This window comes from Vanessa cardui, chromosome 5 (assembly GCF_905220365.1).
Source record: "Vanessa cardui chromosome 5, ilVanCard2.1, whole genome shotgun sequence".
NCBI classification, from domain to species: Eukaryota; Metazoa; Arthropoda; class Insecta; order Lepidoptera; family Nymphalidae; genus Vanessa; species Vanessa cardui.
In genome coordinates this window covers 4389664-4407102 of record NC_061127.1, presented here as the reverse complement: position 1 = coordinate 4407102, position 17439 = coordinate 4389664, and the positions used below count along the sequence as shown (strand labels likewise).

Here is a 17439-nt window from a genome sequence, read left to right as displayed (position 1 = left end):
GTAATAAGTACTAAAATAGCCCTTTTTTACCCAATCCATATGTATTTATATACAGTACATATACCAGAAAAACTTTTTTTACAATTTTTGTCGGTCTGTCTGTCTGTTAGCTCCGGCTAATTTCGTGAACGGCTGGACCGATTTTGACGGGACATTTACTGGCAGATAACTGATATAATAGGGAGTAACTTAGGCTACAATAATATATATTTTTTTTATATTCAAATTCGTAAAAGGTTGCGGGCACAGCGAGTATAATATACATTCGTAACTAGTTATGTAGATACTTTTACTTCTACAAAATATAATAATGTAATTATTAAAATACTAGCAACCCGTCCCGGCTTCGCACGGGTACAATGCTGATATTAAATCAATTACAGAGTTCTTTTTGTTTCTTCTATGCAAAACCTTCTTCTCAATTACTCTATCCTTAAAAAAATCGCATAAAAATCCGTTGCGTAATTTTAAAAATCTGAAGCAGCCATCCGTAAACGACTTTGTTTGATACTATGTAATGACTACGGAATCAAGTTTTTGTAATCAATCATAAAGAATAGTGGGTAGTGGTACAAAGAGCTTCATCAAAAGTATAACACCTCGCCTCATTGCCTCCACTGGTGACAGGAAGGCTGGTTCGTTTTTTGCCCAGGGGATCGGAATTGCGATTCAACGGGGAAATGCTGCTAGCATTCTTGCCACCATTCCATGCGGTCAAGATTTATACAGTAACTAGTTTTAGTTCATATTTGTATATATTTTACCATTTAATGTTGTTAATTCTTATAATAAAGTTAATTCTACAGATTAAAAAAAAGAATGGGTGAGGACATAGTGGCACTGAATAATAATTGATAGATATTATAAATTAGTCGGTACTAAAATTATATACAAAATATAACTACTACTACTATAAAACTACTAATGTACTACTATAAAAAAATTGTGTTATAAGTAAAGAATATAAACTGTAGTCTAGCTTACGTGCAAAGAACTTTGCAACCATAATTGAATCAATAATTGGCAGATTCGTACTATCTGTTTTTTCAAATCCGTTGACATTGTAATAAATAAATACGAGGTAACTAAATTAATTTTGATTTTTTAAAATTTAAACTTAAAGTAAATCCTTGAAGTTAAAGTTGATAGATATAATTTAGCAGTTAATAACTTAAAACTGAACTGACCGTATTAGCCGGTCTTACGTCACACAATGGCGGCTCATGTTTTAAGTCACGTTCTATATAGATGAAAAATGACGACTTTTAAATTTAGTATAATAAAATAGTAATGTGCAAAACCAGAATATAAACAACGCACAACCACGCACGCACACACTCATACGTACACACGCACACACACCCACACACACACGCACACGCACTCACACACACACACACACACTCATCCCACTAAACTGAATGTTTATACCGATATAAGTTATACCAACAACCCGTGCGAAGCCGGGGCGGGTCGCTAGATCTCAATGAGGATGGATGCACTATTCTTCAATGCCGGAGCGGAGCCACATACAGTGTTAATTTTGTGTCAAAATATTTTATTTTAATTAATTTTATTTCATTACAACTTATTCACAAAATAATTATGTTTATTTTATATATATACAATAAACATGACAATAGATCGTAGATTTAGGTTTAATTAAGTAAATAATACGATTGCAAGTAATTAAGATATATATTGTACAAATTTATGATTACTTGCAATTTGATTTGATTTGCGATATGCTCGTGGTCAAGAACGCTAGCCGAAACCTAACAAACATATGTTCAGTTAGGTATCAGCGAGATTGTTGGTGACAAATATCCTGAAAAATATATATATTTTTTGCAACGCTTCGGGCAATTTATAGACATGACTCTTGCATTATTAAATATCTCGTAAAAAGCGTTGTCATCTACCTAGATAAACAAAAATATATTAACAAAATGAATTGTAAATCGATGTCACAGTTATCTTTATAGAATAGTGGAATCACAAACTTACTGCTAAATTTTACTCCAAAAATTCATTTCACTATACCTATGAGGTATTAGTCAGATTGTTTTATTGTTTTAAAGGCTCTTTATCGTTTTTTTTTTACTTCGTAGATGTTTTATGATTTTTCAGTTATATTTACCATCGGTAGTAGTACATCTCTAATAGTCAGAAATATGCAATAGACTTCATACCGAGGAGAACGATGATAAATAAAAATTTTAACAAAAAGTAAAACCGACTTCAAACATAACACACTTTTAAAACAAATGAATATGCACTAAAAAGTATTAAAAATAATTGCGTATTTAACATATTTTTTAGAGTCCTCTTAAGTAAAATGAAATGAAAAATATTAGACCACTTAAAAGTCGATTTACGATTATATAACGTAGTTATAGTTATTGGTATATTTGGAGCCGGTGTCAGCAACGGTGCCCTAGCCCCAACAATCAAAAGAAAGAAGCGATACGAGCCCCTTGATTGATCCAGTATATTATTGTATAAAAGGTAATTTGTAAAAAACATATTTGTTAAAGTATTCTCGTATTGTTTTTTGATAGATATACTGTAGATATACCAAATATAGCAATAATTATAACTACATTATATAATCGTAAATCGACTTTTAAGTAGTCTAATATTTTTCATTTCATTCTACTTAGGAGGACTCTAAAAATATGTTGAATACGCAATTATTTTCAATACTTTTAGATAGATAGGTAGTTAAAGTAGTTAGCAATTAAATAAATAAATAAATAAATAATAAATATGAGACAACATCACATACATTACTCTGATCCCAAAGTAAGTAGCTGAAGCACTTGTGTTATGGAAATCAGAAGTAACGACGGTACCACAAACACCCAGACCCGAGACAACATAGAAAACTAATGGTAATCTACATCGACTCGGCCGGGAATCGAACCCGGGACCTCAGAGTGGCGTACCCATGAAAACCGGTGTACACACCACTCGACCATGGAGGTCGTCTAAATTCAATTTGTTTGGAATGTTAAAATTTTTATTTTTTTTTATTTATTTATTTAAGATTCACCAGTGGTAAATACATCAACACGTACAAAGGTATACAATTTTAATACAACTTAAAACTAAATGCATTACCTATTAAGGTGAATACCACTTGCAAAGATACAGTTGGAGATGACAAACTTACAAATAATTAATTGTTAGTAAATCAAGGTTAATTAAAAATGACAAGAATTAACTATAATAGTAAAATAATAACATACAAACTTAAAAAAAAAAATTAGCTGACAATTTTGACAATATTTTTTGTGAAACTTGTTTGATGAGTCTCCAAAAGGGTCTAAAATAGCACTGTGCTCATTCAAAATTTTACATAAGCGAGATACAGGTGAATAGCTTCCTAAATCAGTTTTGCGGAAAGGTCTTACTAATGGTGTTATTGGTTTACGTGGATATCTAATGGGAACATTCAATTTAATTTTTGATATAAAAAACGAGTTATCATAGTTGTTGTTAAATGTTTTATATAGAAATTTTAAATCCAACAAATCCCTCCGATCACTTAGTGAAAGAATTTTGAAAAATTCCAATCTTTTTTTGTAAGAAGGAAGCATTTTCCCTTTACCTAACGAGACAGTATAATATGATAAGTAATATGATAAAGAAAACGTTTCTGTATCCTCTCAAGTCTTAGGCAGTGTGTTGCATAATGTGGCCTCCAAACAACGCTTCCGTATTCCAGTATACTCCTGACTAAGCTATTAAATAAAATAATTTTTGTTCTAGGATTTCGAAATAATCTTCCATTTCTTATTACAAAACCCAATATTTTCGAGGCACGGCTAATTACACCATCAATATGAGGTATGAAAGTTAGTTTTTTGTCGAAGATTACTCCCAGATCTGAAATTCTGTCCACAGATTTAATAGGGGCACCAGCTATGTAATAATTCGTTTGAAATTCTTTTAAACTCCTGGTGAATGATATCCATGAACATTTTACTGAATTAAGTCTCATGCCGTTATCATTACACCAATGGTATAATCTTGTCAGATCATCTTGTAAAAGAATAGTGTCATTTGGTTCTTCAATTATTTTAAGAAGTTTGACATCGTCAGCATACAGAAATGGTGTAGAATATTTAAAACAATTAGGCAGATCGTTTATGAATATATTGAAGAGCAGTGGACCCAGGCGTGACCCTTGTGGGACTCCAGATTTTACATCGCATTCAACCGATTCATAACCGCTGGCAACAACATAAAAATGTCTTTCTGTGAGATATGATCCTAGAAATCTCAGTAAAGATCCGACAATACAATAATTGGACACCTTCAAGACTAGAACTGAACACGGAACCAAGTAAAATGCTTTACTTAAGTCTGTGTAGATAACAGCCACTCTCTTGTTCCTATCAACAGATTCAAATAAGATTTCGGAGTAATTTACTAAATTTGTGCATGTAGATCGGTCGGTAGACCGGCTATGAAGCCATGCTGGTGGGTACTAAGAAAACATTTAACATGACTGTAAATATATGGATATATTAGAGACTCCAACACCTCACCAAAGATAGAAAGGATTGAAATAGGCCTATAGTTTTTTACATAATTTTTTTCTCCACTTTTGAAAATAGGAACTACTTTCGCAGTTTTCCACTTAGAAGGAAATATTCGGGTGACTAATGCTTTTTTAAAAATAATTGTTAGTGGTACAGCAAGACTTTGGGCACAGTTTATAATAAAATTAGGCGGAATATTGTCAGATCCAGCACCCTTATTCATATCTAAATTCATTAATTTTTTTAATGACTTTGGATTCATCAAGCTGGATCAAAGGTAGGCTATTATTGCAACTGACTGTAGCATCCATGGTTCGCAGTATTTTATCAATATCGTACTTGCTCTCGTTTTCTTCATACAGCGAAGAGAACTGTGACGCAAATAGGTTACAAATTGCTAAGCCATCAGACGCTACACTTTCATCATTTTTCATTAATTTTAGATAGGTGTTAACATTTTTATCGCGTTTACTTTTCATATATGACCAGTAAAAATTACTGTTGGATATAATCTTTTCTTCTGCAAAGTTAAGATAAGAATTATAACACTCAATAGATAGTCTATCGCATCGTTTTTCTAAGAGCGTAAGTGACAAACCATCCAAAGCATTTTTGTATTTTTTAAATTTCAACCTTAGTTTTTCCTTTTCTCTTATTCTCCTTATTAGAGTTTTGTTGAACCAAGGTGGATATTTTAATGATTTTGTTCTTTTGTTCTTGAAATTCGGCGTGTAAAGTTCTATAAAATGATATATCTTCGTATATAGGTAATCAACCATTGTGTTAATATCATGAAGCTCGGCAAATTTTTCACTCCAGTCTATACTTTTAAGAAATTCATTTATAGCTACAAAATTGGCCTTAGCGAAATTATATTCTTTGATATCTTGATTAATCCTCAAGTTTTCCTGCAAATTGTGTGTTACGACAATATCAATTTTTAAGGGGTGGGTGTAGTGGATCAATCAATTACAAACACTTCTTTTTAAACCTAGTGATATTTGGTAGTTTCCAGGATCATATTTATATGGACTAGGAGGTTTTATTAAATTCTAGCTGGTATCCGCGGCTTCGCGTAGACACCGACTACAAATATATCAATAATTGTAACAACATTATATAATCGTAAATCGACTTTTAAGTAGTCTAATATTTTTCATTTCATTTTACCTAGGAGCACTGTAAAAAATATGTTAAATATGCAATTATTTTATTCCTTTTTAGTTTATTTTTAAAAGTGTTTTGTTTGAAGTCAGTTTTTCTTTTTGTAATTGTTTTTATTTATTTTTTTATTTTAAGTGAAGCTGATGAAGACTAACAATTTTTTCTTAACATGGATAGATTAAGCGTGCCGTTTATATGAATCAGAAACTACTTCGAGGACAATTTCAAAAGAAACTTGCGAATAAAGCAAAAATAGACTTTCGAAAATGCGGCTTTAATACGTCATGCGGCATAAAGTACACGGTACCACCCTCGAAAGATCTGTAATTGATCTCAGTAAAAAAACTTTGCAACAGAGCTAATATATGTCGGACATCATATGTTATCACATCATATACACAAAATTTGATCAACGGCAGTAAGAAAAACTGCCCCCTAAATCGCACCCTAACTGTAAGCTGTTTAGGAGTTCCATCACTACGTAGTATAAAACAAAGTCGCTTTCTCTGATAAACATAAACAAATTCTGTAGTATATTTAGTATCAGTATTGCACCCGTGCGAAGTCGGGGTGGGTCGCTAGTTGATTATAATATTCGACTATGATAATTATATCAACATAACCACGTTACGGAAGGTGACTCAAATATCCAAATAACATAAAAATAAAAGATTCGGCCGAGGATCGCCAACGTGCTCCTCAGAATTGTTCCGTTCCCTTCAGTTCCGTTATTTTGTCATTGATTCTATGCTCAGAACCGGTAAACAAAAGTTCGGTAAACTTTCACCAAACTGTCCTTGAAGTATATTCTTTATAATAAAAAAAGAATCATCAAAATTGGTTGGCACAATTTTGAGTTATTCACCTATTTATCGCGCACATAGATAATGCAAATTTAAGAGTTATATCGTTTTCATAGGGATATCGTCATCGGAAAAAGATAAAATTAAAATGGGACTCAACGGGAAGCACTACCTTTCAAGCAAAGAAAAATCAAAATCGGTCTACCCAGTGAAAAGTTATGAGGTAACAAACATAAAAAAATATAGACTAATTGATAACCTCCTCCTTTTTGAAGTCAGTTGAAAACATTAAATTAATTAAATAAATACGAAATGTTCCAATTAAAAATATATTTATTATGAATCACACGTGTAAGTGATATTAAAATACTTTAATAGATGTTAGTTTAATACCATTATAAAATACCTTACACTTTAACGACAGCTTTTCCAATGTTTTCTCCAGCTAACATTCCAACGAATGCGTCGAAAATCTTGTCAAAACCGACTGTCACATGCTCCGTTGGCTTTAATTGGCCATTCTTTATCCAGGTAATCAGCTGTTCGATGCCCTCAGGCCAGCGGTCGATATAACTTGGTATAAGGAATCCTTCTATTCTAAGCTCATTTCCAAGGATAGATGGTTGTAAGATCGTAGCTTTTGGTAGTTTCGTTTGATCCTCATTGTATGAGCTAATACTGCCGCAAACAACTACCCTACCTCTTTTATTCATCTGACCTATAATTATACTGCTTATTTCACCGCCCACGTTATCAAAGTAAGAATCCACTCCATTAGGTGCTGCAGCTTTGAGCGCCTTCTGGACATCGGCAGTCTTATAATTAAAGGCTTTGTCGAATCCGAGTTCCTTCTCCAACCATTCTACTTTATCGTCCGATCCAGCGAAACCGATGACTTTACATCCTTTGATTTTAGCAATTTGTCCGACAACAGAACCTACAGCTCCTGCTGCACCGGTTACAACTACAGTTTCTCCAGCTTTGGGCTGGCAAACTTCCAAAAATGCAAAATAAGCCGAAAGTCCAGGCATTCCAACTGTACCAATAGCTATCGACGGGGACATGCCTTTTAAATCTGGTAACTTATAAGTTACATCTAAATAGTAATTCCGGACATCTTTTGCTATATTTATCACTGCATAGTCACACCACCCTTTATGGGATACAATTCGGCTTCCTACAGGAAAATTAGGGTCTTTGGATTGTTGAACTATACCAACTTGAAAACTAAATTGGTCGTACGGCACCGGGTGAACCCGATGGTAAGAACGCAAGTACGGGTCCACGCTGACCCATTCAGTTTTGACCAAAACGTCGCCATCTTTCAGAGGTGGTATTTCGTATTCTACTATTTCGTAATCAGACCTTTTCGGTACGCCTTCGAAATACTTTTTAACAACATATTTTCTTGCCTTCACCATGATAGTATGATTTTTGATCAGCGCTGAAAAAAGTAAAAGGAATTAATTACTAATTTTTCACATGACTGTTATGAATTATTATTTATTTAAGTTCTAATGTTCTCAAAACCATAATGAACATAATAGATTATTCGAGTTCTCTAACCAATGTCATCACGACAATTCGATCTCGAAATTTATATGTCATTGTTGTCACACGCCTCTTGTGCTCGGATAATAGGTTATTGGTATATTATAGAATGAACCAAATAACTTTCTAGGAAAGTCACGAAATTCTAGAGGTTTATTGATTATAAATTTATAATTTAACAAACTTTTAACAAAAATATAAAATACACGGTAAACTAGTAGTTACATAGTCTTTAAAATGAAAACTGAAAAACATTAATGTTACACAAATTAATCTCTTGAAAAACACTTAAATGATAATCAGCTTCGTTTATTACATTACTTTTTATTTATACATTATTATTTATGGTAAGGCAAGTAAAGTCAGGTTACCACGGCTACCTTAGAGCACGTATATATATATAACTACTACTATTCATTTACCTGTTTATTAGAAGTTCGAGTATCACACGAGTCGCTGCTTCCGCGAGCTATCTCGAGACTGACGATTTTCCCGATGCGCTCACAATTTTGTACCAGTTTATATTATAGTCTGTGTCATCGTTGTAAGTGCTACGCTCCACACCTCATCGTGACTTCTTGCTTTCGGCAATGAATTCGAAACTTTGAATGTATCAAGTAAGTACCCGATATAATCTACTTATCAAAAAAATTAATGATGATTGATATAAAAAAATAATTAACGTGTATTCATATTTAATAATATATTCTATATATTAACAAACAGAAAAATGTTAAATCTACATAAAAAAAATTAGAGTGTCTGTTTGTAATAAGTACTAAAATAGCCCTTTTTTACTCAATCCATATGTATTTATATACGGTACATATACCAGAAAAACATTTTTTACAATTTCTGTCGGTCTGTCTGTCTGTTAGCTCCGGCTTATTTCTGGAACGGCTGGACCGATTTTGACGGGACATTAACTGGCAGATAACTGATATAATAAGGAGTAACTTAGTCTACAATAATATATTTTTTGTTATATTCAAAGGCGTAAAAGGTCGCGGGCACAGCTAGTATAATATACTTTCGTAACTAGGTATGTAGATACTTTTACTTCTACAAAATAAAATAATGTAATTATTAAAATACTAGTGTCCCGCCCCAGTTTTGCACGGGTACAATGCTGATACTAAATCAAGTGTTCTTCTTGTTTATTCTTCTATGCAAAAACCTTCTTTTCAATTACTCTATCCTTAAAAAAAATCGCATAAAAATCCGTTGCGTAATTTTAAAAATCTAAAACAGTCATCGGTAAACGAATATGTTTGATACTATGTAATGACTACGGAATCAAGTTTTTGTAATCAATCATAAAGAATGGGTGAAGACATAGTGGTACTGAATAATAATTCAGAGATATTATAAATTAGTCGGTACTAAAATTATATACAAACTATATGTGCAACCATCTAAAATCTTATTAGAAATTCTCGTAAGAAACAATAATTTCTAGACTTCTGGCATAAAAATAAAAGAGTCAGTAAGAATTAAAAAGAAAGTGCAAATGAATGTTATAAGGGCCGGAACAAATTATTTACAATACACTAAATTATTAAAATATATCTAGCATATTGTTTTAGGGGTAATAACCCAGACGTTCATGAACCTAGTTAACTTTGGAGCGGCCTAACTAGGTTCAAAATGAACGAAAACAAAAAAAATCCTAGCGAAAAATAAAAAGGAGAATGTTTTCTACAAAATAGTACTCAGCTATTTTTTCGCTAAATTTAATAGAAAAAAAGTTATTTAGCAAAAAAGTTAATTTTTGACAAAAAAATTCACTTTTTTGCTTGTAACTGTTTAAATATTGGTTTTAGAATAAAAAGTCATATAGACATAATTGTATTTCAAGCGATTTGCTACAAATTATGTTTTACAAATTTTCTGTAGGACAAATAGTCTCTACGTTATATTAAAAAATACGCTCTCACCCCCTTTTCCAATATGGTGGACGGGGGACAAGGGCGCCAACCCCACAAACTTGGCTTTCAGCTTATATTGACCCCCCCTACAGGTTTATGAAATAAAATTGCCTCCCCAAAAAAATGTTCATGAGGGCCTATATTTTGTAGCATTTCAATGGACTAGTGGTCAAGAACGCTAGCCGAAACCTAACAAACATCTGTTCAGTTAGGTTTCAGCGAGATTGTTGGTGACAAATATCCTAGAAAATATACCATCGAGCCATCGAAATTTTGGTTAGTCCTCAGATATTATTACTATTAATCACATTAGATTATCGCTATTTTTTGCAACGCTTCGGGCAATTTAGAGATATGACTCTTGCATTATTATATATCTCGTAAAAAGCGTTGTCATCTACCTAGATAAACAAAAATAAATTACCAAAATGAATAGTTAATCGATGTCATAGTTATCTTTAAAAAATTGTGGAATCACAAACCTACTGCATAATTTTACTCCAACAATACATTTCACTATACCCATGAGGGATGAAATTAAAAAAAAAACCTTTGCCAAAAAATTTACACTGTACAGAATATCATAACAAAGTGGAAAGTTTTAGTCAGATTGTTTAATTCAGTTTTAAAGGCTCTTTATTTTTTTTCCTTCGTTATATTTACCATCGGTAGTAGTACATCTGTATTAGTGAGAAATATGCAATAGACTTCATATCGAGTAGAACGATGAAAAGATTGATGATTGGGATACGTTCATTCGCTATTTTTTAAGAAAAAAAAAAACTTAAACACTGCAGAAGAAATAGTTAAAAAGAATTGGTCTACATACTTACATTTACCTTTACATGTGAGCAGACAGAGAGTTAATTTCTCAACATAATGAAGTTCACATACATGAAATAAATCCATATTAATAATATACTAGAAGAAAACCCGGCTTCGCTCGGGTGAAATTAAACTAAAAAAAACATATCTAGGAGCAAAATGTAGGTAGATTATTTCTGTAGTCATAGGTTCCCAAATAATATTAAATATAGATTCGTATATTCGTTGTGTTTAATAAATATAGTAAACAAACACTGCAAAAGATTTTACATAAATGATTTTTATTTTAAATCAACTTTCAAAATAAACTAAGACAAATTAAGAAATCATATTTTTGTCTATGTTGACATCTTTGTTTTAAGCACTCAGTCTTTTTCTCCACTTTAGACAGGTAGATAAGTACTTACTAAATCAAAAAATAAAAATATAAATAGTAATTTTACAATGAGTACCTATCCGAGAATTTGGCAAAAGTAATTATAAAGAAATATTTTCTATTATACATCACAGTTTGATTATCAAAAAATTTCTTTATTTACAACATTTTTCGATAAATATTTTTGTCCCTGTAAACCTCTTTGTTTTAAGCACTCAGGTCTTTTTCTCTACTTAGACAGGTAGATAAGTACATACTAATATTTAAAAAATAAAAAAATAAATGTGCTTCTTTATTGAAATCGGCTAAACCAAAAATAATATTAGGAAGTATTTAAATAGTAATTTTACAATGAATACCTATCCGAGAATATGACAAAAGTATAAAAAAATATTATCTATTCTATAGATTATATAGATACATCACAGATTGATTAACATAAAATTTCTTTATAAACAACATTTTTCGATAAATATTTATCACCTTTCAAGCCTTGTTCAGTACTATTGATAATTTGAATTTTTACATCATCGAATCTTCGAACTCGAGAGAAGGCAACATAGAGCTGTCCATGGGTGAACACAGGATTAGGTAAAAATATACCGATTTTGTCGTAGGTTTGTCCCTGGCTTTTGTTTATTGTCATAGCGAATGCTATGCGTATGGGAAACTGAAGCCGACTGAATTTAAAAGGCAGTTAACTATTAGATTGCTGGAGCCGAATTCGAGGAATGAAAACTCTGGTTCCTATATGGCTACCACAAATAATTTCGGCATCAAAGACACGTGAAGCTAATGCTCTAACAATAAGACGGGTTCCGTTGCACAACCCAACAGTCGGGTTCAAATTTCTCAATAGCATTACTATACAACCAACTTTTAATTTTAGAATGTGTGGTGGTAATCCTGCAGGCGTTATAGAATTTAGAAATTCTACAGGATAGTTTAAAACATCATTATGATCGTCCTCAACCACAGCGTCAGAACTTTCATAAATTTTAAGCAGGCCGGGAATTTTCTCGACAACTTGGTCGTTCAATTGAAAACAATCATCGTTTTTGAGAATAAGGATAGATTTCATTGAATGGAAGCACCAAAAATATGGTCTACAATTGAATTATCTACAATGCATCGCTGAGGCAGTTCGATGCGGTCATTACTATCTTCATTAGCTGATCCATCGCCTACATTTGCTACCCATTGAGCAAACTCTAAATCATCGTGAGCTCTCATATTATGAGCTAACTGGAGTTGAGTGAAGTTTGGTCACATTGAAAAGTGCTTAATTGAAGCTTTTATAATATTATTTTGTGACCCATTAACTACAACCGGTAAAATCTGACGAAAATCTCCTGCGAATAACATAATTTTGCCTCCAAAAGGTAATTTATTTTTCGTTATATCTTGAAAGAGTCGATCAACTACAACAATATCATGATATTTAGTCATGGGTGCTTCATCCCAAATGACTAAATGAGTTTGCTTCAATAACTCAGCTTCTGGTGACCCTAACGACATATGAGACGTAGAATCTACATCTGAATTAATTGGAATTTTAAACCGCGTGTGAGCTGTTCTGTCACCATCTAACAGAGTTGCCGCAAGACCAGAAAACGCTATAGGTAGGGATAATTTGTTTTCAGATCTTAAAATGTGTAAAATAGTTGTAAATACAAAAGTCTTACCAGTTCCTCCTGGGCCGTCAAGGTAAAACAGATTTCTCTCTTTGGGATTATTCACAGCATTTAGTATTGTATTGACCACATATTTTTGTTCAGTGTTCAATTTTTGTTATTTTTCATAGCCATTTGCTTTTTCAAGGTCACAGTCATAAACGGGATTAGATAAGAAAATATTTTCATCAATATCTCGATAAATATGCGACACATTTCTCGATAAATATCCGACATTTTTCTCTTTATTGGAAATGTGTCGGAATTTCAGTGTTAAGATATTGTCGAGCACTTTCTTCTATTCTATTAAGTTCAAAAAATGCTAATAATGTTGATTTTTCAGCTGATCTAGCTGCTGCTTCATGAACAGTCTGTTCAAGAGATTTATGTTTATAAAACTGCATTGATACCGAATATTTGGGTCGCTTTTCTAGGGCCGCATTTAATTCCTCTTCAGCTAAGATAGAAGCCACCTTTTTGTATATTTTGACAAAAGGGTTGGATTCATTGAGTATTGTTTGTAAGTACCTCATTATATTGCTTCTACATGAGTTATTTCTAGAATCAAATAATCGTTCATTTAATGTTGTTTTATCTTCAATTATACAAATATTACAATTGGTTGTATTGAGGTTTATGACCTTGCAATGGAACCAAAGATCCAGTTTTTATATAAATTTGCCCTTGTATCCTATAAGTGAAAAATCCTGGAGGGAGTGTGTTCAAGTTTGAATTTATGGATGCCATTGCAAATGCTGAATTATATTGTCGTATATTAGTCTTAAAATGATTAGCATCAGACGTATTGCCTTTGTATAAATCTAAGAATATATCTGGAATTGGCTTTAATGCTCTATCTGGGTCTATGTATACCTTCCCATTATGACAACAATTTTTAAAAAGAAATTTTAATTTTTTTACCTAAAAAATGAAGTGCTTCACATTGAACACATTCATAAATCATAGAACCAACTGAATGTACTGATACTTGAATGGTGTTATTTGTAAGTGCTAAATATATACATAGTTAACCCTGGGCGGTTGATTTTCTGTATTAAACCTGCTTGGAAATTACCGTTTCTTCGGGGGTCTGCCTGCCACTTGATATGCTTTCTTTCTCTTCTTCTAAAGAAATAAAATTACTGCTGACTGACAGCAGCTGTTTTTCCTTGCTATTTGAAGAAACATCATCAGTCATCAGTGAATCTTCGATTAGCGTCAACTCTTCGTTATCAACCTTAAAGGAGAAAATATATTAGACAAATATTCAAATAATAATAATAAATATTGTGAATGTATGTAGTTGCAGATATATCCTCCCACCTCTATCTGGTAATAAGTATTACATTTTCCTTTACTCACTGACCTACACCATTAACTTACCTGAAAGTCATCAAATAAATCTTGGGAATTAATTGTAGTAATTCGAACACATTTGTGTTCGAATTACTACAATCAATTAATCAATCAATGTATTTTAAATAAAAAAAAAAATCTTGGGAATTATCAGGTTGTATTGAAGAGGCAGTTGGTGATTTAGGATGATGCAAATGGAGCAGTTTCAATTTTTGGATAAAGGTTTGAAAGTGCCTTAGCCTTATTTATTCGTAACTGCCTTATTGTTTGTAGGCTACAACACTCGCAATTATTGAAATTATCTGGAAAAATATATTATACAATTAATAATGTCTAATTATAATATAAGAACCAGCCAAGTTCAAGTTAAACTTGGGAATAAATCGTGAAATTTAAAAAATCGTGTCTATTTCTGCATGTGTTCACGACAGCACAACACACGCTATGCCTTCGGTCATTTATTGTTATTATTCGAACACAAATGTGTTCGAATTACTACAATCAATTAATCAATCAATGTATTTTAAATAAAAAAAAAAATCTTGGGAATTATCAGGTTGTATTGAAGAGGCAGTTGGTGATTTAGGATGATGCAAATGGAGCAGTTTCAATTTTTGGATAAAGGTTTGAAAGTGCCTTAGCCTTATTTATTCGTAACTGCCTTATTGTTTGTAGGCTACAACACTCGCAATTATTGAAATTATCTGGAAAAATATATTATACAATTAATAATGTCTAATTATAATATAAGAACCAGCCAAGTTCAAGTTAAACTTGGGAATAAATCGTGAAATTTAAAAAATCGTGTCTATTTCTGTATGTGTTCACGACAGCACAACACACGCTATGCCTTCGGTCATTTATTGTTATTATTTGTCGGGTTATAGAAAAAAATTATTGAACCGCTTACCGAGTACAGTGTTGTCGCATTCCACACAACGACTGCATATTGGCATTTGCTTGCAGTGTCTTATAAATATTTCTCCATTACAAAAATTACATGTCACTGAAAGTAAATTAGTAATTATTTTATTTAAATGCACAAAGTCCTACATACCTACTAAAATACTACTCACCATCTTTACGAAGAGCCCTTCGCTGCATCCACTTTCCACAATTGTGCCAATGTTTACCAAATGCAAGGAGATCCGGCTTTTAACAAAATGACATAGGTATCATCAAACAAATAATAATAAATGAAGACGGAGACACGACCAACGAAACAGTTTATGAAATACTTACGATTTTAGGCATGATGTTTGAAATTAGAAGTAAAACTTCAACTTTGAGTATGGTTAGTGTTCTTTTTTCGTTTTTTCTATCGTTGTCGGCCAATCGCATTTTAATTCTAAAAATTACTAATAATAAATTATTTATTAATATCACTTATTTAATATTTTCTTCAATAATCCAAAGGCATTTTACAGATATGTAAATTACAGAAAAGACAGTAAGGTGTCGTCAATACCGCAGTCTGTCACATATGGAAACCTATCGTCAAACACAGGTGAACAGATGTGTGAACTTTTCGCGAAATTTTTTGGCTCTGTTTTCGACAATACTAATATTGGCATAAAATCGGTACCTGCTCTTGGCTTTCGTCACAACTGCTCATTGAGTACTATTAACATTTCCGTTAAAGATATACTTTGTAAGATTAAACATCTTGATGTAAATAAGGGGGCAGGTCCTGATAATATACCACCTATTGTCATAAAATCATGTGCCAGTGAATTGTGTTATCCTTTATTTTTGATTTTCAACATGTCCCTCGCGAATGGAATCTTTCCTAAATATTGGAAAAATGCCTACGTCCTTCCAGTACTAAAATCCGGTGATCGCTCCCAATGTGAAAATTACAGGCCAATAAGTATACTTTCCAGCTTTATAAAAATATTTGAATCACTGGTATACGATGTTATCTATCACCACGTGGCCCCGGTATTGACAAACAGACAACATGGTTTTGTTAGACATCGTTCCACAACATCGAATTTATTAGTATATAAAAACTACATCTGCAACACTTTTGCAAAACAGGGACAAACGGATTCCATATACACAGATTTTTCCAAGGCATTTGACAGAGTTAAGCATACCATCTTGTGTCACAAACTAGAAACTTATGGTGTTTGTGGAAATCTTTTGAGATGGATCGAATCCTACCTAAGCAGAAGAACGCAGTTGGTTGCAATCAAAGGATTTATATCATCACCCTCTATTATTACATCTGGTGTTCCCCAAGGATCCCATCTGGGTCCGCTTTTCTTTATAATCTTTATTAATGACCTTGCTGAATGCTTGTCTTGTCCTTCTTCATTTTATGCTGACGATCTTAAAATTTATAACACGATCCGTAACACCAATGATGCTTTGGCTCTACAACACGATCTTGATACTGTTGAAAAATGGTGCGATTTAAATCACATGCAACTTAATACAAGCAAATGCTTTGTGATAAGTTTCACACTCAAAAAACAGAGCAAGATTGTCTTTGATTATAGCCTTAAAGGTCAAAATCTAATGCGTAAGACCTCTGTCAAGGACTTAGGAGTAATTTTTGATGAGAAATTAACCTTTAGAGATCATTATGATAGCATTATAACCAAAAGTTACAAACTGCTTGGCTTCATCACTCGATCCACTAATGACTTTAAGAAGCCCACTAGTATTATACAATTATATTACTCTATGGTTCGGAGTATACTCGAATATAATTCAGTAGTTTGGTCACCCTATTATGGTGTTCATCGCGACCGTATAGAAAAAGTCCAGAGGAAATTTATGAGGATACTCTCCTACAAACATCTGAAGTATCAGCAGTTGCTGCACTATTCTGAGAGATTAAAATACTTCCACATGCAATGCCTTGAATCTCGCAGAACATATTTCGATGTTTCATTTCTACATAAAACCATCCACGGTTGTATTGATAGTCAAGATTTATTGTCCACTATCAATTTTAACATAAACTACAGATTTAGAAATCCTAAAACATTCAATATTAATCCGTATTTAAATAATGTATCCCATAATAAACCCATTGCGAGAATGTGTCGTACTTACAATGATATTGCCGCTAATAATTACTACATTGACATTTTTGAGAGTAAGTTTCGTATATTTAGAAGGTGTTTGACGAATTCAATCTTTAAGACTTAGTATGTAATATATTTGACATTGTTATGTAATATTATTTATAAAAAAAAAATT

The 17439-nt window shown here is 32.4% G+C and overlaps 1 protein-coding gene across 1 annotated transcript; it reads right to left on the bottom strand.

The window, feature by feature from the left end:
• Positions 1-6921: 6921 nt before the first annotated feature.
• LOC124530094 (prostaglandin reductase 1-like) lies at positions 6922-8530 on the bottom strand. The gene is made up of 2 exons (XM_047104092.1): positions 8491-8530; positions 6922-7961 (listed from the first exon to the last, which is right to left on the bottom strand). Exon 2 carries the CDS (start codon positions 7936-7938, stop codon positions 6925-6927), a length of 1014 nt encoding a protein of 337 aa, XP_046960048.1. The 5' UTR covers positions 7939-7961; positions 8491-8530; the 3' UTR covers positions 6922-6924.
• Between the last annotated feature and the right edge of the window lie 8909 nt (positions 8531-17439).

Excerpts from the sequence above, each read along its gene's own strand:
- LOC124530094 (XM_047104092.1), bottom strand. The coding sequence starts at position 7,938 with ATGGTGAAGGCAAGAAAATATGTTGTTAAAAAGTATTTCGAAGGCGTA.